Source organism: Eucyclogobius newberryi, unplaced genomic scaffold, assembly GCF_026437365.1.
Source record: "Eucyclogobius newberryi isolate DKJ021-1_F unplaced genomic scaffold, fEucNew1.0.hap1 SCAF_4, whole genome shotgun sequence".
NCBI lineage: Eukaryota > Metazoa > Chordata > Actinopteri > Gobiiformes > Gobiidae > Eucyclogobius > Eucyclogobius newberryi.
This window is the reverse complement of record NW_027316056.1, coordinates 42,280,002-42,306,501: the sequence shown is the minus strand read 5'-3', so window position 1 is coordinate 42,306,501 and position 26,500 is coordinate 42,280,002. Positions and strand designations below refer to the sequence as shown.

The 26,500-nt window shown below is 53.9% G+C and overlaps 1 protein-coding gene across 1 annotated transcript in view; it reads left to right on the top strand.

Moving 5' to 3' along the window:
• Positions 1–26,500, top strand: part of strn (striatin, calmodulin binding protein) — a 94,482-nt gene that overhangs the window by 57,925 nt on the left and 10,057 nt on the right. Inside the window, exons 11-16 of the mRNA XM_072463485.1 lie at positions 2,360–2,538; positions 2,876–2,923; positions 5,662–5,783; positions 7,491–7,652; positions 11,397–11,669; positions 11,848–11,934. Of these exons, the coding sequence (XP_072319586.1) occupies positions 2,360–2,538; positions 2,876–2,923; positions 5,662–5,783; positions 7,491–7,652; positions 11,397–11,669; positions 11,848–11,934 (871 nt within the window). The remainder of the gene's footprint in view (positions 1–2,359; positions 2,539–2,875; positions 2,924–5,661; positions 5,784–7,490; positions 7,653–11,396; positions 11,670–11,847; positions 11,935–26,500) is intronic.

Sequence of the window (26,500 nt, the reverse complement as noted above, 5' to 3'; positions counted from 1 at the left end):
CTCTGGTCTCACCCTGGTCTTCCTCTGGTCTCACCCCGGTCTTCCTCTGGTCTCACCCTGGTCATCCTCTGGTCTCACCCTGGTCTTCCTCTGATCTCACACTGGTCTTCCTCTGGTCTCACCCCGGTCTTCCTCTGGTCTCACCCTGGTCTTCCTCTGGTCTCACCGTGGTCATCCTCTGGTCTCACCCTGGTCTTCCTCTGGTCTCACCCTGGTCTTCCTCTGGTCTCACCCTGGTCTTCCTCTGGTCTCACCGTGGTCATCCTCTGGTCTCACCCTGGTCTTCCTCTGGTCTCACCCTGGTCTTCCTCTGGTCTCACCCCGGTCTTCCTCTGGTCTCACCCCGGTCTTCCTCTGGTCTCACCCTGGTCATCCTCTGGTCTCACCCTGGTCTTCCTCTGATCTCACACTGGTCTTCCTCTGGTCTCACCCCGGTCTTCCTCTGGTCTCACCCTGGTCATCCTCTGGTCTCACCCCGGTCTTCCTCTGGTCTCACCCCGGTCTTCCTCTGGTCTCACCCTGGTCTTCCTCTGGTCTCACCCTGGTCTTCCTCTGGTCTCACCCTGGTCTTCCTCTGGTCTCACCTGGTCTTCCTCTGGTCTTACCTGGTCTTCCTCTGGTCTCACCCTGGTCATCCTCTGGTCTCACCCTGGTCTTCCTCTGGTCTCACCCCGGTCTTCCTCTGGTCTCACCCTGGTCATCCTCTGGTCTCACCCTGGTCTTCCTCTGATCTCACACTGGTCTTCCTCTGGTCTCACCCTGGTCTTCCTCTGGTCTCTCCCTGGTCTCACCCTGGTCTTCCTCTGGTCTCACCCCGGTCTTCCTCTGGTCTCACCCCGGTCTTCCTCTGGTCTCACCCTGGTCATCCTCTGGTCTCACCCGGGTCTTCCTCTGGTCTCACCCCGGTCTTCCTCTGGTCTCACCCCGGTCTTCCTCTGGTCTCACCCCGGTCTTCCTCTGGTCTCACCCGGGTCTTCCTCTGGTCTCACCCCGGTCTTCCTCTGGTCTCACCCGGGTCTTCCTCTGGTCTCACCCGGGTCTTCCTCTGGTCTCACCCTGGTCTCACCCGGGTCTTCCTCTGGTCTCACCCCGGTCTTCCTCTGGTCTCACCCCGGTCTTCCTCTGGTCTCACCCTGGTCATCCTCTGGTCTCACCCCGGTCTTCCTCTGGTCTCACCCCGGTCTTCCTCTGGTCTCACCCTGGTCTTCCTCTGGTCTCACCCTGGTCTTCCTCTGGTCTCACCCTGGTCTTCCTCTGGTCTCACCTGGTCTTCCTCTGGTCTCACCCTGGTCATCCTCTGGTCTCACCCTGGTCTTCCTCTGGTCTCTCCCCGGTCTTCCTCTGGTCTCACCCCGGTCTTCCTCTGGTCTCACCCTGGTCATCCTCTGGTCTCACCCCGGTCTTCCTCTGGTCTCACCCCGGTCTTCCTCTGGTCTCACCCCGGTCTTCCTCTGGTCTCACCCGGGTCTTCCTCTGGTCTCACCCTGGTCTTCCTCTGGTCTCACCCTGGTCTTCCTCTGGTCTCACCTGGTCTTCCTCTGGTCTCACCCTGGTCTTCCTCTGGTCTCACCCCGGTCTTCCTCTGGCCTTACCTGGTCTTCCTCTGGTCTCACCCTGGTCTTCCTCTGGTCTCACCCCGGTCTTCCTCTGGTCTCTCCCCGGTCTTCCTCTGGTCTCACCCCGGTCTTCCTCTGGTCTCACCCTGGTCATCCTCTGGTCTCACCCTGGTCTTCCTCTGGTCTCACCCTGGTCTTCCTCTGGTCTCACCCCGGTCTTCCTCTGGTCTCTCCCTGGTCTCACCCCGGTCTTCCTCTGGTCTCACCCCGGTCTTCCTCTGGTCTCACCCGGGTCTTCCTCTGGTCTCACCCGGGTCTTCCTCTGGTCTCACCCTGGTCTTCCTCTGGTCTCACCTGGTCTTCCTCTGGTCTCACCCTGGTCTTCCTCTGGTCTCACCCCGGTCTTCCTCTGGTCTTACCTGGTCTTCCTCTGGTCTCACCCTGGTCTTCCTCTGGTCTCACCCCGGTCTTCCTCTGGTCTCACCCCGGTCTTCCTCTGGTCTCACCCCGGCCTTCCTCTGGTCTCACCCTGGTCTTCCTCTGGTCTCACCGTGGTCATCCTCTGGTCTCACCCTGGTCATCCTCTGGTCTCACCCTGGTCTTCCTCTGGTCTCACCCCGGTCTTCCTCTGATCTCACCCTGGTCTTCCTCTGGTCTCACCCTGGTCTTCCTCTGGTCTCTCCCTGGTCTCACCCTGGTCTTCCTCTGGTCTCACCCCGGTCTTCCTCTGGTCTCACCCGGGTCTTCCTCTGGTCTCACCTGGTCTTCCTCTGGTCTCACCCCGGTCTTCCTCTGGCCTCCAGGTGTCTCTGGGCTCGGGGGACTCTGTGAGGAGGACGTGGTCTCAGAAGTTCAGTCTCAGGAGTCACCTGGACTCGGTTCGGTCCGTGGTCTTTCACCCGATGGAGGCGCTGCTGCTCACGTCCTCTGAAGACCACACGCTCAAGCTGTGGAACCTGCACAAGACCAGCGCCAACAAGAAGTACGAGTCCTGACCAGGTCCTGACCAGGTCCTGACCAGGTCCTGACCAGGTCCAGACCCGGTCCTGACCAGGTCCAGACCCGGTCCTGACCAGGTCCTGACCAAGTCCTGACCAGGTCCTGACCAAGTCCAGACCAGGTCCTGACCAGGTCCTGACCAGGTCCTGACCCGGTCCTGACCAGGTCCTGACCAGGTCCTGACCAGGTCCAGACCAGGTCCTGACCAGGTCCAGACCCGGTCCTGACCAGGTCCTGACCAGGTCCTGACCAGGTCCAGGCCCAGTCTAATCCTGGTTTAGTCCTGGCTTGACCCTCTGACCGCTCCTCTTTGTGTCCAGGAGCGCGGCCGTAGACATGGAGCCCATCTACACGTTCAGAGCGCACAGGTCAGTCCCTCTGCACAGGTCAGTCCCTCTGCTCAGGTCAGTCCCTCTGCACAGGTCAGTCCCTCTACACAGGTCAGTCCCTCTGCACAGGTCAGTCCCTCTGCTCAGGTCAGTCCCTCTGCACAGGTCAGTCCCTCTGCTCAGGTCAGTCCCTCTGCACAGGTCAGTCCCTCTGCACAGGTCAGTCCCTCTACACAGGTCAGTCCCTCTGCTCAGGTCAGTCCCTCTGCACAGGTCAGTCCCTCTGCTCAGGTCAGTCCCTCTGCTCAGGTCAGTCCCTCTGCACAGGTCAGTCCCTCTGCTCAGGTCAGTCCCTCTGCACAGGTCAGTCCCTCTGCACAGGTCAGTCCCTCTGCACAGGTCAGTCCCTCTACACAGGTCAGTCCCTCTGCACAGGTCAGTCCCTCTGCTCAGGTCAGTCCCTCTGTCCAGGTCAGTCCCTCTGCACAGGTCAGTCCCTCTGCTCAGGTCAGTCCCTCTGCACAGGTCAGTCCCTCTGCTCAGGTCAGTCCCTCTGCTCAGGTCAGTCCCTCTGCACAGGTCAGTCCCTCTACACAGGTCAGTCCCTCTGCACAGGTCAGTCCCTCTGCTCAGGTCAGTCCCTCTGCACAGGTCAGTCCCTCTGCACAGGTCAGTCCCTCTGCTCAGGTCAGTCCCTCTGCTCAGGTCAGTCCCTCTGCACAGGTCAGTCCCTCTGCACAGGTCAGTCCCTCTGCTCAGGTCAGTCCCTCTGCTCAGGTCAGTCCCTCAGGTCAGTCCCTCTGCTCAGGTCAGTCCCTCTGCACAGGTCAGTCCCTCTGCACAGGTCAGTCCCTCAGGTCAGTCCCTCTGCACAGGTCAGTCCCTCTGCACAGGTCAGTCCCTCTGCTCAGGTCAGTCCCTCTGCACAGGTCAGTCCCTCTGCTCAGGTCAGTCCCTCTGCACAGGTCAGTCCCTCTGCACAGGTCAGTCCCTCTGCACAGGTCAGTCCCTCTGCACAGGTCAGTCCCTCTGCTCAGGTCAGTCCCTCTGCACAGGTCAGTCCCTCTGCTCAGGTCAGTCCCTCTGCACAGGTCAGTCCCTCAGGTCAGTCCCTCAGGTCAGTCCCTCTGCTCAGGTCAGTCCCTCTGCACAGGTCAGTCCCTCTGCTCAGGTCAGTCCCTCTGCACAGGTCAGTCCCTCTGCACAGGTCAGTCCCTCTGCTCAGGTCAGTCCCTCTGCACAGGTCAGTCCCTCTGCTCAGGTCAGTCCCTCTGCACAGGTCAGTCCCTCTGCTCAGGTCAGTCCCTCTGCACAGGTCAGTCCCTCAGGTCAGTCCCTCTGCTCAGGTCAGTCCCTCTGCTCAGGTCAGTCCCTCTGCTCAGGTCAGTCCCTCTGCACAGGTCAGTCCCTCTGCACAGGTCAGTCCCTCTGCACAGGTCAGTCCCTCTGCTCAGGTCAGTCCCTCTGCTCAGGTCAGTCCCTCAGGTCAGTCCCTCTGCACAGGTCAGTCCCTCTGCACAGGTCAGTCCCTCTGCACAGGTCAGTCCCTCTGCACAGGTCAGTCCCTCTGCTCAGGTCAGTCCCTCTGCACAGGTCAGTCCCTCAGGTCAGTCCCTCTGCTCAGGTCAGTCCCTCTGCTCAGGTCAGTCCCTCTGCTCAGGTCAGTCCCTCTGCACAGGTCAGTCCCTCTGCACAGGTCAGTCCCTCTGCACAGGTCAGTCCCTCTGCTCAGGTCAGTCCCTCTGCTCAGGTCAGTCCCTCAGGTCAGTCCCTCTGCACAGGTCAGTCCCTCTGCTCAGGTCAGTCCCTCTGCACAGGTCAGTCCCTCTGCTCAGGTCAGTCCCTCTGCACAGGTCAGTCCCTCTGCACAGGTCAGTCCCTCTGCACAGGTCAGTCCCTCTGCTCAGGTCAGTCCTGAGCCTGGTCCAGAGGCTTTAAAGAGTTTAGATCAAGTCTATGACGGGGCGTCCTGGACTCAAACACCTTTGTAAGATCAGATCAGATCAGATCATCCTTTATTGTCCCACATGGGGAAATTTCATTGTTGCAACGCAGTAGATCCAGAGGAAAAGGACAGATCATTTACAGGAAGTTTAAAAACACTTTCAGTAGAAAAACTCCTATAAATAAAAACTCCCATTTCCCAACAAGGGGAAAATAATAAAGATAAATAAATGAATAAATGAATAAATGAATAAATGAATAAATGAATAAATGAATAAATAAATAAATAAATAAATAAATAAATAAATAAATACCATGTCATGTGTCACGACAGTAATTGCACATGTTTACATCAGTGTGTGAGTGTTCAGGACCAACAGTGTTTGTTCTAGAGTGTGAAACGTCTCCTTCACAGCGAAGGTGGGGACAGTGTCCTGCAGGGGACAGAGTGTCCTGCAGGGGACAGTGTCCTGCAGGGGACAGTGTCCTGCAGGGGACAGTGTCCTGCAGGGGGCGACACTCATGGTCCAGCATAGATGTGAGTTTAGCCAGGACCCTTCTGTCCCCCACCTCCTGCACCGAGTCCAGAGGACAGCCCAGGACGGAGCTGTGTCCAGCTTCTCCCTCTCTGTGATGACCACACCTACAGGAGCTGCAGTTGTAACGCGATGACAACTTCCGCCCTCATGGTTAAAGTTTGAACAACAGGCTCTTGAGACATTGTGAGACACTTTGTCATGTCTGGACGCTCAAGAGCCAGGACGCCCCGTCATACGAGTCACTTTCACCTTGTGATGTCACAAAGTGTCTCTGGATGTTTGTCTGGTTCATAGTTCTGCCGTGCTCAGCGCCGTCATGAGTTCTTCTGGAGAACAGTTCTTCAGTGGAGGAGCCGACGGCGCCATCTACAGCTGGAACACGCCCAACGCAGCCACCGACCCCTATGACCCCTACGGTAGGTCAGGGAGGGGCCTCTGACACAGGGGGAGGGGCCTCTGACACAGGGGGAGGGAACTCTGAAACAGGGGGAGGGGCCTCTGACACAGGGGGAGGGGTATCTGACACAGGGGGTTGGGGCCTCTGACACAGGGGAGGGGCATCTGACACGGGGGAGGGGCCTCTGACACAGGGGGAGGGAACTCTGAAACAGGGGGAGGGGCCTCTGACACAGGGGGAGGGGTATCTGACACAGGGGGTTGGGGCCTCTGACACAGGGGAGGGGCATCTGACACGGGGGAGGGGCATCTGACACTGGGGGAGGGGCCTCTGACACAGGGGAGGGGCATCTGACACGGGGGAGGGGCATCTGACACAAGGGGAAGGGCATCTGACACAGGGGGAGGGGTCTGACACAGGGGGAGGGGCATCTGACACAAGGGGGAGGGGCCTCTGACACAGGGGGAGGGGCCTCTGACACAGGGGGAGGGGCCTCTGAAACAGGGGGAGGGGCCTCTGACACAGGGGGAGGGGCATCTGACACAGGGGGTTGGGGCCTCTGACACAGGGGAGGGGCATCTGACACAGGGGGAGGGGTCTGACACAGGGGGAGGGGCCTCTGACACAGGGGAGGGACATCTGACACGGGGGAGGGGCATCTGACACAAGGGGAGGGGCATCTGACACAGGGGGAGGGGTCTGACACAGGGGGAGGGGCATCTGACACAAGGGGGAGGGGCCTCTGACACAGGGGGAGGGGCCTCTGAAACGGGGAGGGGCCTCTGACACAGGGGGAGGGGCCTCTGAAACAGGGGGAGGGGCCTCTGACACAGGGGGAGGGGCCTCTGAAACAGGGGGAGGGGCATCTGACACAGGGGGAGGGGTCTGACACAGGGGGAGGGGCATCTGACACAGGGGGAGGGGCCTCTGACACAGGGGAGGGGCATCTGACACGGGGGAGGGGCATCTGACACAAGGGGAGGGGCATCTGACACAGGGTGAGGGGTCTGACACAGGGGGAGGGGCATCTGACACAAGGGGGAGGGGCCTCTGACACAAGGGGGAGGGGCCTCTGACACAAGGGGAGGGGCATCTGACACGGGGGAGGGGCATCTGACACAAGGGGAAGGGCATCTGACACAGGGGGAGGGGTCTGACACAGGGGGAGGGGCATCTGACACAAGGGGGAGGGGCCTCTGACACAGGGGGAGGGGCCTCTGACACAGGGGGAGGGGCCTCTGAAACAGGGGGAGGGGCCTCTGACACAGGGGGAGGGGCATCTGACACAGGGGGTTGGGGCCTCTGACACAGGGGAGGGGCATCTGACACAGGGGGAGGGGTCTGACACAGGGGGAGGGGCCTCTGACACAGGGGAGGGACATCTGACACGGGGGAGGGGCATCTGACACAAGGGGAGGGGCATCTGACACAGGGGGAGGGGTCTGACACAGGGGGAGGGGCATCTGACACAAGGGGGAGGGGCCTCTGACACAGGGGGAGGGGCCTCTGAAACGGGGAGGGGCCTCTGACACAGGGGGAGGGGCCTCTGAAACAGGGGGAGGGGCCTCTGACACAGGGGGAGGGGCATCTGACACAGGGGGAGGGGCATCTGACACAGGGGGAGGGGCATCTGGCACAGGGGGAGGGGAGTCTGACCTGTTGCTATAGAAACACGTCCTGTGTGGTTGGCTGTGGTGCGATGCTCTGACCGCTCTCTGTCCCTCAGAGCCCGGCGTCCTGCGGGGGGCGCTCTCTGGTCATTCTGATGCAGTTTGGGGCGTGGCCTATAGCTCCGCCCACCAGCGGCTCATTTCCTCTTCGGCCGACGGAACTCTGAGGGTTTGGGACGCGTCCGAGACTCAAGCAGCACTGACCGTCATCAGGACAGGTACTAAAGGTTCTGAGGACTAAAGGTTCTGAGAACCTTCAGTCCTCAGAACCTTCAGTCCTGAGGACTAAAGGTTCTGAGGACTAAAGGTTCTGAGGACTAAAGGTTCTGAGGGCCGAAGGTTCTGAGGACTAAAGGTTCTGAGGACTAAAGGTTCTGAGGACTAAAGGTTCTGAGGACCGAAGGTTCTGAGGACCGAAGGTTCTGAGGACTAAAGGTTCCAAGGACAAAGGGTTCAGAGGAAGTACTTTCCAGATCCTCAGAAAAGTATTTAGTGCAGTTCCACTAAAGGTCCAGACCCTCATGAAAGTGCAGTTCCACTAAAGGTCCAGACCCTCATGAAAGTGCAGTTCTACTAAAGGTCCAGACCCTCATGAAAGGGCAGTTCTACTAAAGGTCCAGACCCTCATGAAAGTGCAGTTCCACTAAAGGTCCAGACCCTCATGAAAGTGCAGTTCTACTAAAGGTCCAGACCCTCATGAAAGTGCAGTTCTACTAAAGGTCCAGACCCTCATGAAAGTGCAGTTCTACTAAAGGTCCAGACCCTCATGAAAGTGCAGTTCCACTAAAGGTCCAGACCCCTCATGAAAGTCCAGTTCTACTAAAAGTCCAGACCCTCATGAAAGTGCAGTTCCACTAAAGGTCCAGACCCTCATGAAAGTGCAGTTCTACTAAAGGTCCAGACCCTCATGAAAGTGCAGTTCCACTAAAGGTCCAGACCCTCATGAAAGTACAGTTCTACTAAAGGTCCAGACCCTCATGAAAGTGCAGTCCCACTAAAGGTCCAGACCCTCATGAAAGTACAGTCCCACTAAAGGTCCAGACCCTCATCAAAGTACAGTTCTACTAAAGGTCCAGACCCTCATGAAAGTGCAGTTCTACTAAAGGTCCAGACCCTCATGAAAATGCAGTTCTACTAAAGGTCCAGACCCTCATGAAAGTTCAGTTCTACTAAAGGTCCAGACCCTCATGAAAGTGCAGTTCTACTAAAGGTCCAGACCCTCATGAAAGTGCAGTTCTACTAAAGGTCCAGACCCTCATGAAAGTGCAGTTCTACTAAAGGTCCAGACCCTCATGAAAGTGCAGTTCTACTAAAGGTCCAGACCCTCATGAAAGTGCAGTTCTACTAAAGGTCCAGACCCTCATGAAAGTGCAGTTCTACTAAAGGTCCAGACCCTCATGAAAGTGCAGTTCTACTAAAGGTCCAGACCCTCATGAAAGTGCAGTTCTACTAAAGGTCCAGACCCTCATGAAAGTGCAGTTCCACTAAAGGTCCAGACCCTCATGAAAGTACAGTTCTACTAAAGGTCCAGACCCTCATGAAAGTGCAGTTCTACTAAAGGTCCAGACCCTCATGAAAATGCAGTTCTACTAAAGGTCCAGACCCTCATGAAAGTTCAGTTCTACTAAAGGTCCAGACCCTCATGAAAGTGCAGTTCTACTAAAGGTCCAGACCCTCATGAAAGTGCAGTTCTACTAAAGGTCCAGACCCTCATGAAAGTGCAGTTCTACTAAAGGTCCAGACCCTCATGAAAGTACAGTCCCACTAAAGGTCCAGACCCTCATGAAAGTACAGTCCCACTAAAGGTCCAGACCCTCATCAAAGTACAGTTCTACTAAAGGTCCAGACCCTCATGAAAGTGCAGTTCTACTAAAGGTCCAGACCCTCATGAAAATGCAGTTCTACTAAAGGTCCAGACCCTCATGAAAGTTCAGTTCTACTAAAGGTCCAGACCCTCATGAAAGTGCAGTTCTACTAAAGGTCCAGACCCTCATGAAAGTGCAGTTCTACTAAAGGTCCAGACCCTCATGAAAGTGCAGTTCTACTAAAGGTCCAGACCCTCATGAAAGTGCAGTTCTACTAAAGGTCCAGACCCTCATGAAAGTGCAGTTCTACTAAAGGTCCAGACCCTCATGAAAGTGCAGTTCTACTAAAGGTCCAGACCCCTCATGAAAGTGCAGTTCTACTAAAGGTCCAGACCCTCATGAAAGTGCAGTTCCACTAAAGGTCCAGACCCTCATGAAAGTGCAGTTCTACTAAAGGTCCAGACCCTCATGAAAGTGCAGTTCCACTAAAGGTCCAGACCCTCATGAAAGTGCAGTTCTACTAAAGGTCCAGACCCTCATGAAAGTGCAGTTCTACTAAAGGTCCAGACCCTCATGAAAGTGCAGTTCTACTAAAGGTCCAGACCCTCATGAAAGTACAGTTCTACTAAAGGTCCAGACCCTCATGAAAGTGCAGTTCCACTAAAGGTCCAGACCCTCATGAAAGTGCAGTTCTACTAAAGGTCCAGACCCTCATGAAAGTGCAGTTCCACTAAAGGTCCAGACCCTCATGAAAGTGCAGTTCGACTAAAGGTCCAGACCCTCATGAAAGTGCAGTTCTACTAAAGGTCCAGACCCTCATGAAAGTGCAGTTCTACTAAAGGTCCAGACCCTCATGAAAGTGCAGTTCTACTAAAGGTCCAGACCCTCATGAAAGTGCAGTTCCACTAAAGGTCCAGACCCTCATGAAAGTGCAGTTCCACTAAAGGTCCAGACCCTCATGAAAGTGCAGTTCTACTAAAGGTCCAGACCCTCATGAAAGTGCAGTCCTACTAAAGGTCCAGACCCTCATGAAAGTGAGGTTCCACTAAAGGTCCAGACCCTCATGAAAGTGCAGTTCTACTAAAGGTCCAGACCCCTCATGAAAGTCCAGTTCTACTAAAGGTCCAGACCCTCATGAAAGTGCAGTTCTACTAAAGGTCCAGACCCTCATGAAAGTGCAGTTCTACTAAAGGTCCAGACCCTCATGAAAGTGCAGTTCTACTAAAGGTCCAGACCCTCATGAAAGTGCAGTTCTACTAAAGGTCCAGATCCTCATGAAAGTGCAGTTCCACTAAAGGTCCAGACCCTCATGAAAGTGCAGTTCCACTAAAGGTCCAGACCCTCATGAAAGTGCAGTTCTACTAAAGGTCCAGACCCTCATGAAAGTGCAGTTCCACTAAAGGTCCAGACCCTCATGAAAGTGCAGTTCTACTAAAGGTCCAGACCCTCATGAAAGTGCAGTTCCACTAAAGGTCCAGACCCTCATGAAAGTGCAGTTCTACTAAAGGTCCAGACCCTCATGAAAGTGCAGTTCCACTAAAGGTCCAGACCCTCATGAAAGTGCAGTTCTACTAAAGGTCCAGACCCTCATGAAAGTGCAGTTCTACTAAAGGTCCAGACCCTCATGAAAGTGCAGTCCTACTAAAGGTCCAGACCCTCATGAAAGTGCACCTCTACTAAAGGTCCAGACCCTCATGAAAGTGCAGTTCTACTAAAGGTCCAGACCCTCATGAAAGTGCAGTTCTACTAAAGGTCCAGACCCTCATGAAAGTGCAGTCCTACTAAAGGTCCAGACCCTCATGAAAGTGCAGTTCTACTAAAGGTCCAGACCCTCATGAAAGTGCAGTTCTACTAAAGGTCCAGACCCTCATGAAAGTGCAGTTCCACTAAAGGTCCAGACCCTCATGAAAGTGCAGTTCCACTAAAGGTCCAGACCCTCATGAAAGTGCAGTTCTACTAAAGGTCCAGACCCTCATGAAAGTGCAGTTCTACTAAAGGTCCAGACCCTCATGAAAGTGCAGTTCTACTAAAGGTCCAGACCCTTTTAGTCGACCGATGTTAAAGACAAACTGAACGGCTGATTTGAAAAGAGGAAAAACAGTTTTTTAGTGTTTTTTATGTTTTACTTTTAGTCGGTCTTGACTGTTTGTCCCTCAGAGCTCGGGGCCCCTTCGTCCCTGGACCTCGTCCCCTCAGACCCCGCCCTGCTCGTCTGCTCCTTCACCTCTGGACCCATCGCCCTCTTTAACCTGGAGACGCAGCAGCAGGTCCTGAGCCTGGAGACCAGTGCCGGACCAGGGGCCGGACCAGGGGCCGGACCAGGGGCCGGACCAGGGGCCGGGGTGAACCAGGTCCTGAGCCACCCGTCGCTGCCCCTGACCATCAGCGCGGGAGAGGACCGACACATTCGCTTCTATGACAACAACACAGGTACTAAGACCACTCGGGGCCCCACAGCACGGAGGTGGCGGGTTCGAGTCCCGGGCTGTGTGGAGTTTGTTCTCCCCGTGTGACCGAGACTAGACCAGACTCTGGGGGTCCCGGGCCCTCTGTGTTTCCCTTAAATGTGTCTCAGTGGTGCCCTCTGTGGCTGTGCCTTGTGCTGCAGGTAAACTGGTGCATTCCATGGTCGCTCACCTGGACTCGGTCACATGTTTGTGTGTGGACCCCAACGGCCTCTACCTGCTGTCCGGCAGTGAGTATTTAGACCTGCTTTAGTCCCGCTTTAGTCCCGCTTTAGTCCTGCTTTAGACCTGCTTTAGTCCTGCTTTAGTCCCGCTTTAGTCCCGCTTTAGTCCTGCTTTAGTCCTGCTTTAGTCCCGCTTTAGTCCCGCTTTAGTCCTGCTTTAGTCCTGCTTTAGTCCTGCTTTAGACCTGCTTTAGACCTGCTTTAGTCCTGCTTTAGACCTGCTTTAGTCCTGCTTTAGTCCTGCTTTAGACCTGCTTTAGTCCTGCTTTAGACCTGCTTTAGACCTGCTTTAGTCCTGCTTTAGACCTGCTTTAGACCTGCTTTAGTCCTGCTTTAGACCTGCTTTAGACCTGCTTTAGTCCTGCTTTAGTCCCGCTTTAGTCCTGTTTTAGTCCTGCTTTAGTCCTGCTTTAGTCCTGCTTTAGTCCTGCTTTAGACCTTCTTTAGTCCTGCTTTAGACCTGCTTTAGTCCTGCTTTAGTCCTGCTTTAGACCTGCTTTAGTCCCGCTTTAGTCCTGCTTTAGACCTGCTTTAGACCTGTTTTAGTCCTGCTTTAGACCTGCTTTAGTCCTGCTTTAGACCTGCTTTAGTCCTGCTTTAGTCCCTCTTTAGCCCTGCTTTAGACCCGCTTTAGTCCTGCTTTAGTCCTGCTTTAGACCTGCTTTAGTCCTGCTTTGGTCCTGCTTTAGTCCTGCTTTAGACCCGCTTTAGTCCTGCTTTAGACATGCTTTAGTCCTGCTTTAGACCTGCTTTAGTCCTGTTTTAGACCTGCTTTACACCTGCTTTAGTCCTGCTTTAGACCTGTTTTAGACCTGCTTTACACCTGCTTTAGTCCTGCTTTAGTCCTGCTTTAGTCCTGCTTTAGTCCTGCTTTAGACCTGCTTTAGTCCTGCTTTAGTCCTGCTTTAGTCCTGCTTTAGTCCTGCTTTAGACCCACTTTAGTCCTGCTTTAGACCTGCTTTAGTCCTGCTTTAGACCTGCTTTAGTCCCTTTTTAGTCCTGCTTTAGACCTGCTTTAGACCTGTTTTAGACCTGCTTTACACCTGCTTTAGTCCTGCTTTAGACCTGTTTTAGACCTGCTTTACACCTGCTTTAGTCCTGCTTTAGTCCTGCTTTAGACCTGCTTTAGTCCTGCTTTAGTGCCTCTTTAGTCCTGCTTTAGACCTGCTTTAGTCCTGCTTTAGACCTGCTTTAGTCCTGCTTTAGACCTTCTTTAGTCCTGCTTTAGACCCACTTTAGTCCTGCTTTAGACCTGCTTTAGTCCTGCTTTAGTCCTGCTTTAGACCTGCTTTAGTCCCGTTTTAGTCCTGCTTTAGACCTGCTTTAGACCTGTTTTAGTCCTGCTTTAGACCTGCTTTAGTCCTGCTTTAGACCTGCTTTAGTCCTGCTTTAGTCCCTCTTTAGCCCTGCTTTAGACCCGCTTTAGTCCTGCTTTAGTCCTGCTTTAGACCTGCTTTAGTCCTGCTTAGGTCCTGCTTTAGTCCTGCTTTAGACCCGCTTTAGTCCTGCTTTAGACATGCTTTAGTCCTGCTTTAGACCTGCTTTAGTCCTGCTTTAGACCTGCTTTACACCAGCTTTAGACCTGCTTTAGTCCCGCCTTAGACCTGCTTTAGTCCTGCTTTAGTCCCGCTTTAGTCTCTCTTTAGTCCTGCTTTAGTCCTGCTTTTAGTCCTGCTTTAGTCCTGCTTTAGTCCTGCTTTAGTCCCTCTTTAGCCCTGCTTTAGTCCCTCTTTAGCCCTGCTTCAGTCCCTCTTTAGTCCCTCTTTATTCCCTCTTTAGCCCTGCTTTAGTCCCTCTTTATTCCCTCTTTAGTCCCTCTTTAGTCCCTCTTTAGCCCTGCTTTATTCCCTCTTTAGTCCCTCTTTAGTCCCTCTTTAGTCCCTCTTTAGCCCTGCTTTAGTCCCTCTTTAGTCCCTCTTTAGTCCCTCTTTAGTGCCTCTTTAGCCCCTGCTTCAGTCCCTCTTTAGTCCCTCTTTATTCCCTCTTTAGCCCTGCTTTAGTCCCTCTTTATTCCCTCTTTAGTCCCTCTTTAGTCCCTCTTTAGCCCTGCTTTATTCCCTCTTTAGTCCCTCTTTAGTCCCTCTTTAGCCCTGCTTTAGTCCCTCTTTAGTCCCTCTTTAGTCCCTCTTTAGTCCCTCTTTAGCCCCTCTTTAGCCCCTCTTTAGTCCCTCTTTAGCCCCTCTTTAGCCCCTCTTTAACCCCTCTTTAGCCCCTCTTTAGCCCTGCTTTAGCCCCTCTTTAGCCCCTCTTTAGCCCTGCTTTAGCCCCTCTTTAGCCCCTCTTTAGTCCCTCTTTAGCCCCTCTTTAGTCCCTCTTTAGCCCCTCTTTAGCCCCTCTTTAGCCCCGCTTTAGCCCCTCTTTAGCCCCTCTTTAGTCCTGCTTTAGCCCTGCTTTAGTCCCTCTTTAGCCCCTCTTTAGCCCCTCTTTAGCCCTGCTTTAGCCCCTCTTCAGCCCCTCTTTAGCCCTGCTTTAGCCCCTCTTTAGCCCCTCTTTAGCCCCTCTTGAGCCCTGCTTTAGCCCCTCTTTAGCCCCTCTTTAGCCCTGCTTTAGCCCCTCTTTAGCCCCTCTTTAGCCCTGCTTTAGTCCCTCTTTAGCCCCTCTTTAGCCCCTCTTTAGTCCTGCTTTAGCCCTGCTTTAGTCCCTCTTTAGCCCCTCTTTAGCCCCTCTTTAGCCCCTCTTTAGTCCCTCTTTAGCCCCTCTTTAGCCCTGCTTTAGTCCCTCTTTAGCCCCTCTTTAGTCCCTCTTTAGCCCCTCTTTAGCCCTGCTTTAGCCCCTCTTTAGCCCCTCTTTAGCCCCTCTTTAGTCCTGCTTTAGCCCTGCTTTAGTCCCTCTTTAGCCCCTCTTTAGCCCCTCTTTAGCCCCTCTTTAGCCCCTCTTTAGCCCTGCTTTAGCCCCTCTTTAGCCCCTCTTTAGCCCCTCTTTAGCCCTGCTTTAGTCCCTCTTTAGCCCCTCTTTAGCCCCTCTTTAGCCCCTCTTTAGTCCCTCTTTAGCCCCTCTTTAGCCCTGCTTTAGCCCCTCTTTAGCCCCTCTTTAGCCCCTCTTTAGCCCTGCTTTAGCCCCTCTTTAGCCCCTCTTTAGCCCTGCTTTAGCCCCTCTTTAGCCCCTCTTTAACCCCTCTTTAGTCCGTCTTTAGCCCCTCTTTAGCCCTGCTTTAGCCCCTCTTTAGTCCCTCTTTAGCCCCTCTTTAGCTCTGCTTTAGCCCCTCTTTAGCCCCTCTTTAGCCCTGCTTTGGTCCCTCTTTAGCCCCTCTTTAGCCCTGCTTTAGTCCCTCTTTAGCCCCTCTTTAGCCCTGCTTTAGCCCCTCTTTAGTCCCTCTTTAGCCCCTCTTTAGCCCTGCTTTAGCCCCTCTTTAGCCCCTCTTTAGCCCTGCTTTGGTCCCTCTTTAGCCCCTCTTTAGCCCTGCTTTAGCCCCTCTTTAGCCCCTCTTTAGCCCTGCTTTAGCCCCTCTTTAGCCCCTCTTTAGCCCCTCTTTAGCCCTGCTTTAGCCCCTCTTTAGCCCCTCTTTAGCCCCTCTTTAGCCCTGCTTTAGCCCCTCTTTAGCCCCTCTTTAGCCCCTCTTTAGCCCCTCTTTAGCCCTGCTTTAGCCCCTCTTTAGCCCCTCTTTAGCCCCTCTTTAGCCCTGCTTTAGCCCCTCTTTAGCCCCTCTTTAGCCCTGCTTTAGTCCCTCTTTAGCCCCTCTTTAGCCCCTCTTTAGTCCTGCTTTAGCCCTGCTTTAGTCCCTCTTTAGCCCCTCTTTAGCCCCTCTTTAGCCCCTCTTTAGTCCCTCTTTAGCCCCTCTTTAGCCCTGCTTTAGCCCCTCTTTAGCCCCTCTTTAGCCCCTCTTTAGTCCTGCTTTAGCCCTGCTTTAGTCCCTCTTTAGCCCCTCTTTAGCCCCTCTTTAGCCCCTCTTTAGTCCCTCTTTAGCCCCTCTTTAGCCCCTCTTTAGCCCCTCTTTAGCCCCTCTTTAGCCCCTCTTTAGCCCTGCTTTAGTCCCTCTTTAGCCCCTCTTTAGCCCCTCTTTAGCCCCTCTTTAGTCCCTCTTTAGCCCCTCTTTAGCCCTGCTTTAGCCCCTCTTTAGCCCCTCTTTAGTCCCTCTTTAGCCCCTCTTTAGCCCCTCTTTAACCCCTCTTTAGCCCCTCTTTAGCCCTGCTTTAGCCCCTCTTTAGCCCCTCTTTAGCCCTGCTTTAGCCCCTCTTTAGCCCCTCTTTAGTCCCTCTTCAGCCCCTCTTTAGTCCCTCTTTAGCCCCTCTTTAGCCCCTCTTTAGCCCTGCTTTAGCCCCTCTTTAGCCCCTCTTTAGCCCCTCTTGAGCCCTGCTTTAGCCCCTCTTTAGCCCCTCTTTAGCCCTGCTTTAGCCCCTCTTTAGCCCCTCTTTAGCCCTGCTTTAGTCCCTCTTTAGCCCCTCTTTAGCCCCTCTTTAGTCCTGCTTTAGCCCTGCTTTAGTCCCTCTTTAGCCCCTCTTTAGCCCCTCTTTAGCCCCTCTTTAGTCCCTCTTTAGCCCCTCTTTAGCCCTGCTTTAGCCCCTCTTTAGCCCCTCTTTAGCCCCTCTTTAGTCCTGCTTTAGTCCCTCTTTAGCCCCTCTTTAGCCCCTCTTTAGTCCCTCTTTAGCCCCTCTTTAGCCCTGCTTTAGCCCCTCTTTAGCCCCTCTTTAGCCCTGCTTTAGTCCCTCTTTAGCCCCTCTTTAGCCCCTCTTTAGCCCCTCTTTAGTCCCTCTTTAGCCCCTCTTTAGCCCTGCTTTAGCCCCTCTTTAGCCCCTCTTTAGCCCCTCTTTAGCCCCTCTTTAGCCCTGCTTTAGCCCCTCTTTAGCCCCTCTTTAGCCCTGCTTTAGCCCCTCTTTAGCCCCTCTTTAACCCCTCTTTAGTCCCTCTTTAGCCCCTCTTTAGCCCTGCTTTAGCCCCTCTTTAGTCCCTCTTTAGCCCCTCTTTAGCCCTGCTTTAGCCCCTCTTTAGCCCCTCTTTAGCCCTGCTTTGGTCCCTCTTTAGCCCCTCTTTAGCCCTGCTTTAGTCCCTCTTTAGCCCCTCTTTAGCCCTGCTTTAGCCCCTCTTTAGTCCCTCTTTAGCCCCTCTTTAGCCCTGCTTTAGCCCCTCTTTAGCCCCTCTTTAGCCCTGCTTTGGTCCCTCTTTAGCCCCTCTTTAGCCCTGCTTTAGCCCCTCTTTAGCCCCTCTTTAGCCCTGCTTTAGCCCCTCTTTAGCCCCTCTTTAGCCCCTCTTTAGCCCTGCTTTAGCCCCTCTTTAGCCCTGCTTTAGTCCCTCTTTAGCCCCTCTTTAGCCCCTCTTTAGTCCTGCTTTAGCCCTGCTTTAGTCCCTCTTTAGCCCCTCTTTAGCCCCTCTTTAGCCCCTCTTTAGTCCCTCTTTAGCCCCTCTTTAGCCCTGCTTTAGCCCCTCTTTAGCCCCTCTTTAGCCCCTCTTTAGTCCTGCTTTAGCCCTGCTTTAGTCCCTCTTTAGCCCCTCTTTAGCCCCTCTTTAGCCCCTCTTTAGTCCCTCTTTAGCCCCTCTTTAGCCCCTCTTTAGCCCCTCTTTAGCCCCTCTTTAGCCCTGCTTTAGCCCCTCTTTAGCCCCTCTTTAGCCCTGCTTTAGTCCCTCTTTAGCCCCTCTTTAGCCCCTCTTTAGTCCCTCTTTAGCCCCTCTTTAGCCCTGCTTTAGCCCCTCTTTAGCCCCTCTTTAGCCCCTCTTTAGCCCTGCTTTAGCCCCTCTTTAGCCCCTCTTTAGCCCTGCTTTAGCCCCTCTTTAGCCCCTCTTTAACCCCTCTTTAGCCCCTCTTTAGCCCCTCTTTAGCTCCTCTTTAGCCCTGCTTTAGCCCCTCTTTAGTCCCTCTTTAGCCCCTCTTTAGCCCTGCTTTAGCCCCTCTTTAGCCCCTCTTTAGCCCTGCTTTGGTCCCTCTTTAGCCCCTCTTTAGCCCTGCTTTAGCCCCTCTTTAGCCCTGCTTTAGCCCCTCTTTAGTCCCTCTTTAGCCCCTCTTTAGCCCTGCTTTAGCCCCTCTTTAGCCCCTCTTTAGCCCTGCTTTGGTCCCTCTTTAGCCCCTCTTTAGCCCTGCTTTAGCCCCTCTTTAGCCCCTCTTTAGCCCTGCTTTAGCCCCTCTTTAGCCCTGCTTTGGTCCCTCTTTAGCCCCTCTTTAGCCCTGCTTTAGCCCCTCTTTAGCCCCTCTTTAGCCCCTCTTTAGCCCCTCTTTAGCCCTGCTTTAGCCCCTCTTTAGCCCCTCTTTAGCCCTGCTTTAGCCCCTCTTTAGCCCCTCTTTAACCCCTCTTTAGTCCCTCTTTAGCCCCTCTTTAGCCCTGCTTTAGCCCCTCTTTAGTCCCTCTTTAGCCCCTCTTTAGCCCTGCTTTAGCCCCTCTTTAGCCCCTCTTTAGCCCTGCTTTGGTCCCTCTTTAGCCCCTCTTTAGCCCTGCTTTAGTCCCTCTTTAGCCCCTCTTTAGCCCTGCTTTAGCCCCTCTTTAGTCCCTCTTTAGCCCCTCTTTAGCCCTGCTTTAGCCCCTCTTTAGCCCCTCTTTAGCCCTGCTTTGGTCCCTCTTTAGCCCCTCTTTAGCCCTGCTTTAGCCCCTCTTTAGCCCCTCTTTAGCCCTGCTTTAGCCCCTCTTTAGCCCCTCTTTAGCCCCTCTTTAGCCCTGCTTTAGCCCCTCTTTAGCCCTGCTTTAGTCCCTCTTTAGCCCCTCTTTAGCCCCTCTTTAGTCCTGCTTTAGCCCTGCTTTAGTCCCTCTTTAGCCCCTCTTTAGCCCCTCTTTAGCCCCTCTTTAGTCCCTCTTTAGCCCCTCTTTAGCCCTGCTTTAGCCCCTCTTTAGCCCCTCTTTAGCCCCTCTTTAGTCCTGCTTTAGCCCTGCTTTAGTCCCTCTTTAGCCCCTCTTTAGCCCCTCTTTAGCCCCTCTTTAGTCCCTCTTTAGCCCCTCTTTAGCCCCTCTTTAGCCCCTCTTTAGCCCCTCTTTAGCCCTGCTTTAGCCCCTCTTTAGCCCCTCTTTAGCCCTGCTTTAGTCCCTCTTTAGCCCCTCTTTAGCCCCTCTTTAGTCCCTCTTTAGCCCCTCTTTAGCCCTGCTTTAGCCCCTCTTTAGCCCCTCTTTAGCCCCTCTTTAGCCCTGCTTTAGCCCCTCTTTAGCCCCTCTTTAGCCCTGCTTTAGCCCCTCTTTAGCCCCTCTTTAACCCCTCTTTAGCCCCTCTTTAGCCCCTCTTTAGCTCCTCTTTAGCCCTGCTTTAGCCCCTCTTTAGTCCCTCTTTAGCCCCTCTTTAGCCCTGCTTTAGCCCCTCTTTAGCCCCTCTTTAGCCCTGCTTTGGTCCCTCTTTAGCCCCTCTTTAGCCCTGCTTTAGCCCCTCTTTAGCCCTGCTTTAGCCCCTCTTTAGTCCCTCTTTAGCCCCTCTTTAGCCCTGCTTTAGCCCCTCTTTAGCCCCTCTTTAGCCCTGCTTTGGTCCCTCTTTAGCCCCTCTTTAGCCCTGCTTTAGCCCCTCTTTAGCCCCTCTTTAGCCCTGCTTTAGCCCCTCTTTAGCCCTGCTTTGGTCCCTCTTTAGCCCCTCTTTAGCCCTGCTTTAGCCCCTCTTTAGCCCCTCTTTAGCCCTGCTTTAGCCCCTCTTTAGCCCCTCTTTAGCCCCTCTTTAGCCCTGCTTTAGCCCCTCTTTAGCCCCTCTTTAGCCCCTCTTTAGCCCTGCTTTAGCCCCTCTTTAGCCCCTCTTTAGCCCTGCTTTAGCCCCTCTTTAGCCCCTCTTTAGCCCTGCTTTAGCCCCTCTTTAGCCCCTCTTTAGCCCCTCTTTAGCCCTGCTTTAGCCCCTCTTTAGCCCCTCTTTAGCCCTGCTTTAGTCCCTCTTTAGCCCCTCTTTAGCCCCTCTTTAGTCCTGCTTTAGCCCTGCTTTAGTCCCTCTTCAGCCCCTCTTTAGCCCCTCTTTAGCCCCTCTTTAGTCCCTCTTTAGCCCCTCTTTAGCCCTGCTTTAGCCCCTCTTTAGCCCCTCTTTAGCCCCTCTTTAGTCCTGCTTTAGCCCTGCTTTAGTCCCTCTTTAGCCCCTCTTTAGCCCCTCTTTAGCCCCTCTTTAGTCCCTCTTTAGCCCCTCTTTAGCCCTGCTTTAGCCCCTCTTTAGCCCCTCTTTAGCCCTGCTTTAGCCCTCTTTAGCCCCTCTTTAGCCCTGCTTTAGTCCCTCTTCAGCCCCTCTTTAGCCCCTCTTTAGCCCTCTTTAGTCCCTCTTTAGCCCCTCTTTAGCCCTGCTTTAGCCCCTCTTTAGCCCCTCTTTAGCCCCTCTTTAGCCCTGCTTTAGCCCCTCTTTAGCCCCTCTTTAGCCCTGCTTTAGCCCCTCTTTAGCCCCTCTTTAACCCCTCTTTAGCCCCTCTTTAGCCCCTCTTTAGCCCCGCTTTAGCCCCCTCTTTAGTCCCTCTTTAGCCCCTCTTTAGCCCTGCTTTAGCCCTCTTTAGCCCCTCTTTAGCCCTGCTTTGGTCCCTCTTTAGCCCTCTTTAGCCCTGCTTTAGTCCCTCTTTAGCCCCTCTTTAGCCCTGCTTTAGCCCCTCTTTAGTCCCTCTTTAGCCCCTCTTTAGCCCTGCTTTAGCCCCTCTTTAGCCCCTCTTTAGCCCTGCTTTGGTCCCTCTTTAGCCCTGCTTTAGCCCCTCTTTAGCCCCTCTTTAGCCCTGCTTTAGCCCCTCTTTAGCCCCTCTTTAGCCCCTCTTTAGCCCCTCTTTAGCCCTGCTTTAGTCCCTCTTTAGCCCCTCTTTAGCCCCTCTTTAGTCCTGCTTTAGCCCTGCTTTAGTCCCTCTTTAGCCCCTCTTTAGCCCCTCTTTAGTCCCTCTTTAGCTCCTCTTTAGCCCTGCTTTAGCCCCTCTTTAGCCCTCTTTAGCCCCTCTTTAGTCCTGCTTTAGCCCTGCTTTAGTCCCTCTTTAGCCCCTCTTTAGCCCCTCTTTAGCCCCTCTTTAGTCCTGCTTTAGCCCTGCTTTAGCCCCTCTTTAGCCCCTCTTTAGCCCCTCTTTAGCCCTGCTTTAGCCCCTCTTTAGCCCCTCTTTAGCCCTGCTTTAGTCCCTCTTCAGCCCCTCTTTAGCCCCTCTTTAGTCCCTCTATAGCCCCTCTTTAGCCCCGCTTTAGCCCCTCTTTAGCCCCTCTTTAGCCCCTCTTTAGCCCCTCTTTAGCCCTGCTTTAGCCCCTCTTTAGCCCCTCTTTAGCCCTGCTTTAGCCCCTCTTTAGCCCCTCTTTAACCCCTCTTTAGCCCCTCTTTAGCCCCTCTTTAGCCCTGCTTTAGCCCTCTTTAGTCCCTCTTTAGCCCCTCTTTAGCCCTGCTTTAGCCCCTCTTTAGCCCCTCTTTAGCCCCTCTTTAGCCCTGCTTTAGCCCCTCTTTAGCCCTGCTTTAGCCCCTCTTTAGTCCCTCTTTAGCCCCTCTTTAGCCCTGCTTTAGCCCCTCTTTAGCCCCTCTTTAGCCCTGCTTTGGTCCCTCTTTAGCCCCTCTTTAGCCCCTCTTTAGCCCCTCTTTAGCCCTGCTTTAGCCCCTCTTTAGCCCCTCTTTAGCCCCTCTTTAGCCCCTCTTTAGCCCTGCTTTAGCCCTGCTTTAGCCCCTCTTTAGCCCCTCTTTAGCCCTGCTTTAGCCCCTCTTTAGCCCCTCTTTAGCCCTGCTTTAGCCCCTCTTTAGCCCCTCTTTAGTCCCTCTTTAGCCCCTCTTTAGCCCTGCTTTAGCCCCTCTTTAGTCCTGCTTTAGCCCTGCTTTAGCCCCTCTTTAGCCCCTCTTTAGTCCTGCTTTAGCCCTGCTTTAGCCCTCTTTAGCCCTGCTTTAGCCCCTCTTTAGCCCTCTTTAGCCCCTCTGTAGCCCTCTTTAGCCCTGCTTTAGCCCCTCTTTAGCCCCTCTTTAGCCCTGCTTTTAGCCCCTCTTTAGCCCCTCTTTAGCCTGCTTTAGCCCCTCTTTAGCCCCTCTTTAGCCCCTCTTTAGCCCCTTTAGCCCTGCTTTAGCCCCTCTTTAGCCCCTCTTTAGTCCTGCTTTAGCCTGCTTTAGCCCTCTTTAGCCCCTCTTTAGTCCCGCTTTAGCCCCTCTTTAGCCCCTCTTTAGCCCTGCTTTAGCCCCTCTTTAGCCCCTCTTTAGCCCTGCTTTAGCCCCTCTTTAGCCCCTCTTTAGTCCCTCTTTAGCCCCTCTTTAGCCCCTCTTTAGCCCTGCTTTAGCCCTCTTTAGCCCTGCTTTAGCCCCTCTTTAGTCCTGCTTTAGCCCTGCTTTAGCCCCTCTTTAGCCCTGCTTTAGCCCCTCTTTAGTCCTGCTTTAGCCCTGCTTTAGCCCTCTTTAGCCCCTCTTTAGTCCTGCTTTAGCCCTGCTTTAGCCCCTCTTTAGCCCCTCTTTAGCCCCTCTTTAGCCTGCTTTAGCCCCTCTTTAGCCCCTCTTTAGCCCTGCTTTAGCCCCTCTTTAGCCCCTCTTTAGCCCTGCTTTGGTCCCTCTTTAGCCCCTCTTTAGCCCTGCTTTAGCCCCTCTTTAGCCCCTCTTTAGCCCTGCTTTAGCCCCTCTTTAGCCCCTCTTTAGCCCCTCTTTAGCCCCTCTTTAGCCCTGCTTTAGCCCCTCTTTAGCCCTCTTTAGCCCTGCTTTAGCCCCTCTTTAGCCCCTCTTTAGCCCTGCTTTAGCCCCTCTTTAGCCCTCTTTAGCCCCTCTTTAGCCCCTCTTTAGCCCTGCTTTAGCCCCTCTTTAGCCCCTCTTTAGTCCTGCTTTAGCCCTGCTTTAGCCCCTCTTTAGCCCCTCTTTAGTCCCGCTTTAGCCCCTCTTTAGCCCCTCTTTAGCCCTGCTTTAGCCCCTCTTTAGCCCCTCTTTAGCCCTGCTTTAGCCCCTCTTTAGCCCCTCTTTAGTCCCTCTTTAGCCCCTCTTTAGCCCCTCTTTAGCCCTGCTTTAGCCCCTCTTTAGCCCCTCTTTAGCCCTGCTTTGGTCCCTCTTTAGCCCCTCTTTAGCCCTGCTTTAGCCCCTCTTTAGCCCCTCTTTAGCCCTGCTTTAGCCCTCTTTAGCCTGCTTTGGTCCCTCTTTAGCCCCTCTTTAGCCCTGCTTTAGCCCCTCTTTAGCCCTCTTTAGCCCTGCTTTAGCCCCTCTTTAGCCCTCTTTAGCCCCTCTTTAGCCCTGCTTTAGCCCCTCTTTAGCCCCGTCTTTAGCCCCTCTTTAGCCCTGCTTTAGCCCCTCTTTAGCCCCTCTTTAGCCCCGCTTTAGCCCCTCTTTAGCCCCTCTTTAGCCCTGCTTTAGCCCCTCTTTAGCCCCTCTTTAGCCCTCTTTAGCCCTGCTTTAGCCCCTCTTTAGCCCCTCTTTAGCCCTGCTTTAGTCCCTCTTTAGCCCCTCTTTAGCCCCTCTTTAGTCCTGCTTTAGCCCTGCTTTAGTCCTCTTTAGCCCCTCTTTAGCCCTGCTTTGGTCCCTCTTTAGCCCCTCTTTAGCCCTGCTTTAGCCCCTCTTTAGCCCTCTTTAGCCCTGCTTTAGCCCCTCTTTAGCCCTGCTTTGGTCCCTCTTAGCCCCTCTTTAGCCCTGCTTTAGCCCTCTTTAGCCCCTCTTTAGCCCTGCTTTAGCCCCTCTTTAGCCCTCTTTAGCCCCTCTTTAGCCCCGCTTTAGCCCCTCTTTAGCCCCTCTTTAGCCCCTCTTTAGCCCCGCTTTAGCCCCTCTTTAGCCCTCTTTAGCCCTGCTTTAGCCCCTCTTTAGCCCTCTTTAGCCCTGCTTTAGCCCCTCTTTAGCCCCTCTTTAGCCCCTCTTTAGCCCCTCTTTAGCCCCTGCTTTAGCCCCTCTTTAGCCCTCTTTAGCCCTGCTTTAGTCCCTCTTTAGCCCCTCTTTAGCCCCTCTTTAGTCCTGCTTTAGCCCTGCTTTAGTCCCTCTTCAGCCCCTCTTTAGCCCCTCTTTAGTCCCTCTTTAGCCCCTCTTTAGCCCCTCTTTAGCCCCTCTTTAGCCCCTCTTTAGTCCTGCTTTAGCCCTGCTTTAGTCCCTCTTTAGCCCCTCTTTAGCCCCTCTTTAGCCCTCTTTAGTCCCTCTTTAGCCCCTCTTTAGCCCTGCTTTAGCCCCTCTTTAGCCCCTCTTTAGCCCTGCTTTAGCCCCTCTTTAGCCCTCTTTAGCCCTGCTTTAGTCCCTCTTCAGCCCCTCTTTAGCCCCTCTTTAGCCCCTCTTTAGTCCCTCTTTAGCCCCTCTTTAGCCCTGCTTTAGCCCCTCTTTAGCCCCTCTTTAGCCCTGCTTTAGCCCCTCTTTAGCCCCTCTTTAGCCCTGCTTTAGCCCCTCTTTAGCCCCTCTTTAACCCTCTTTAGCCCTCTTTAGCCCCTCTTTAGCCCCGCTTTAGCCCTCTTTAGTCCCTCTTTAGCCCCTCTTTAGCCCTGCTTTAGCCCCTCTTTAGCCCTGCTTTGGTCCCTCTTTAGCCCCTCTTTAGCCCTGCTTTAGTCCCTCTTTAGCCCTCTTTAGCCCTGCTTTAGCCCCTCTTTAGTCCCTCTTTAGCCCCTCTTTAGCCCTGCTTTAGCCCCTCTTTAGCCCCTCTTTAGCCCTGCTTTGGTCCCTCTTTAGCCTGCTTTAGCCCCTCTTTAGCCCCTCTTTAGTCCTGCTTTAGCCCTGCTTTAGTCCCTCTTTAGCCCCTCTTTAGCCCCTCTTTAGTCCTGCTTTAGCCCTGCTTTAGTCCCTCTTTAGCCCTCTTTAGCCCCTCTTTAGTCCCTCTTTAGCCCCTCTTTAGCCCTGCTTTAGCCCTCTTTAGCCCCTCTTTAGCCCCTCTTTAGTCCTGCTTTAGCCCTGCTTTAGTCCCTCTTTAGCCCTCTTTAGCCCCTCTTTAGCCCCTCTTTAGTCCCTCTTTAGCCCCTCTTTAGCCCTGCTTTAGCCCCTCTTTAGCCCCTCTTTAGCCCCTCTTTAGCCCTGCTTTAGCCCCTCTTTAGCCCCTCTTTAGCCCCGCTTTAGTCCCTCTTTAGCCCCTCTTTAGTCCCTCTATAGCCCCTCTTTAGCCCTGCTTTAGCCCCTCTTTAGCCCCTCTTTAGCCCCTCTTTAGCCCTGCTTTAGCCCCTCTTTAGCCCCTCTTTAGCCCTGCTTTAGCCCCTCTTTAGCCCCTCTTGAACCCCTCTTTAGCCCCTCTTTAGCCCCTCTTTAGCCCCTCTTTAGCCCTGCTTTAGCCCCTCTTTAGTCCCTCTTTAGCCCCTCTTTAGCCCCGCTTTAGCCCCTCTTTAGCCCCTCTTTAGCCCTGCTTTGGTCCCTCTTTAGCCCCTCTTTAGCCCTGCTTTAGTCCCTCTGTAGCCCCTCTTTAGCCCTGCTTTAGCCCCTCTTTAGTCCCTCTTTAGCCCTGCTTTAGCCCCTCTTTAGCCCCTCTTTAGCCCTGCTTTGGTCCCTCTTTAGCCCCTCTTTAGCCCCTCTTTAGCCCCTCTTTAGCCCTGCTTTAGCCCCTCTTTAGCCCCTCTTTAGCCCCTCTTTAGCCCCTCTTTAGCCCTCTTTAGCCCTGCTTTAGCCCTGCTTTAGCCCCTCTTTAGCCCCTCTTTAGCCCTGCTTTAGCCCCTCTTTAGCCCCTCTTTAGCCCTGCTTTAGCCCCTCTTTAGCCCCTCTTTAGTCCCTCTTTAGCCCTCTTTAGCCCTGCTTTAGCCCCTCTTTAGCCCTGCTTTAGCCCTGCTTTAGCCCCTCTTTAGCCCCTCTTTAGTCCTGCTTTAGTCCTGCTTTAGCCCCTCTTTAGCCCCTCTTTAGCCCCTCTTTAGCCCGCTTTAGCCCCTCTTTAGCCCCTCTTTAGCCCCTCTTTAGCCCTGCTTTAGCCCCTCTTTAGCCCCTCGTTAGCCCTGCTTTGGTCCCTCTTTAGCCCCTCTTTAGCCCTGCTTTAGCCCCTCTTTAGCCCCTCTTTAGCCCTGCTTTAGCCCCTCTTTAGCCCCTCTTTAGCCCCTCTTTAGCCCTGCTTTAGCCCCTCTTTAGCCCTGCTTTAGCCCCTCTTTAGCCCCTCTTTAGCCCTGCTTTAAGCCCCTCTTTAGCCCCTCTTTAGTCCCTCTTTAGCCCCTCTTTAGCCCCTCTTTAGCCCTGCTTTAGCCCCTCTTTAGCCCCTCTTTAGTCCTGCTTTAGCCCTGCTTTAGCCCTCTTTAGCCCCTCTTTAGTCCCGCTTTAGCCCTCTTTAGCCCCTCTTTAGCCCTGCTTTAGCCCCTCTTTAGCCCCTCTTTAGCCCTGCTTTAGCCCCTCTTTAGCCCCTCTTTAGTCCCTCTTTAGCCCTCTTTAGCCCCTCTTTAGCCCTGCTTAGCCCCTCTTAGCCCCTCTTTAGTCCTGCTTTAGCCCTGCTTTAGCCCCTCTTTAGCCCCTCTTTAGTCCTGCTTTAGCCCTCTTTAGCCCCTCTTTAGCCCTGCTTTAGCCCCTCTTTAGCCCCTCTTTAGCCCCTCTTTAGCCCTGCTTTAGCCCCTCTTTAGCCCCTCTTTAGCCCCTCTTTAGCCCTGCTTTAGCCCCTCTTTAGTCCCTCTTTAGCCCCTCTTTAGCCCTGCTTTAGCCCTCTTTAGCCCCTCTTTAGCCCGCTTTAGCCCCTCTTTAGCCCCTCTTTAGCCCTGCTTTAGTCCCTCTTTAGCCCCTCTTTAGCCCCTCTTTAGTCCCTCTATAGCCCCTCTTTAGTCCCTCTATAGCCCCTCTTTAGCCCTGCTTTAGCCCCTCTTTAGCCCCTCTTTAGCCCCTCTTTAGCCCCTCTTTAGCCCTGCTTTAGCCCCTCTTTAGCCCCTCTTTAGCCCTGCTTTAGCCC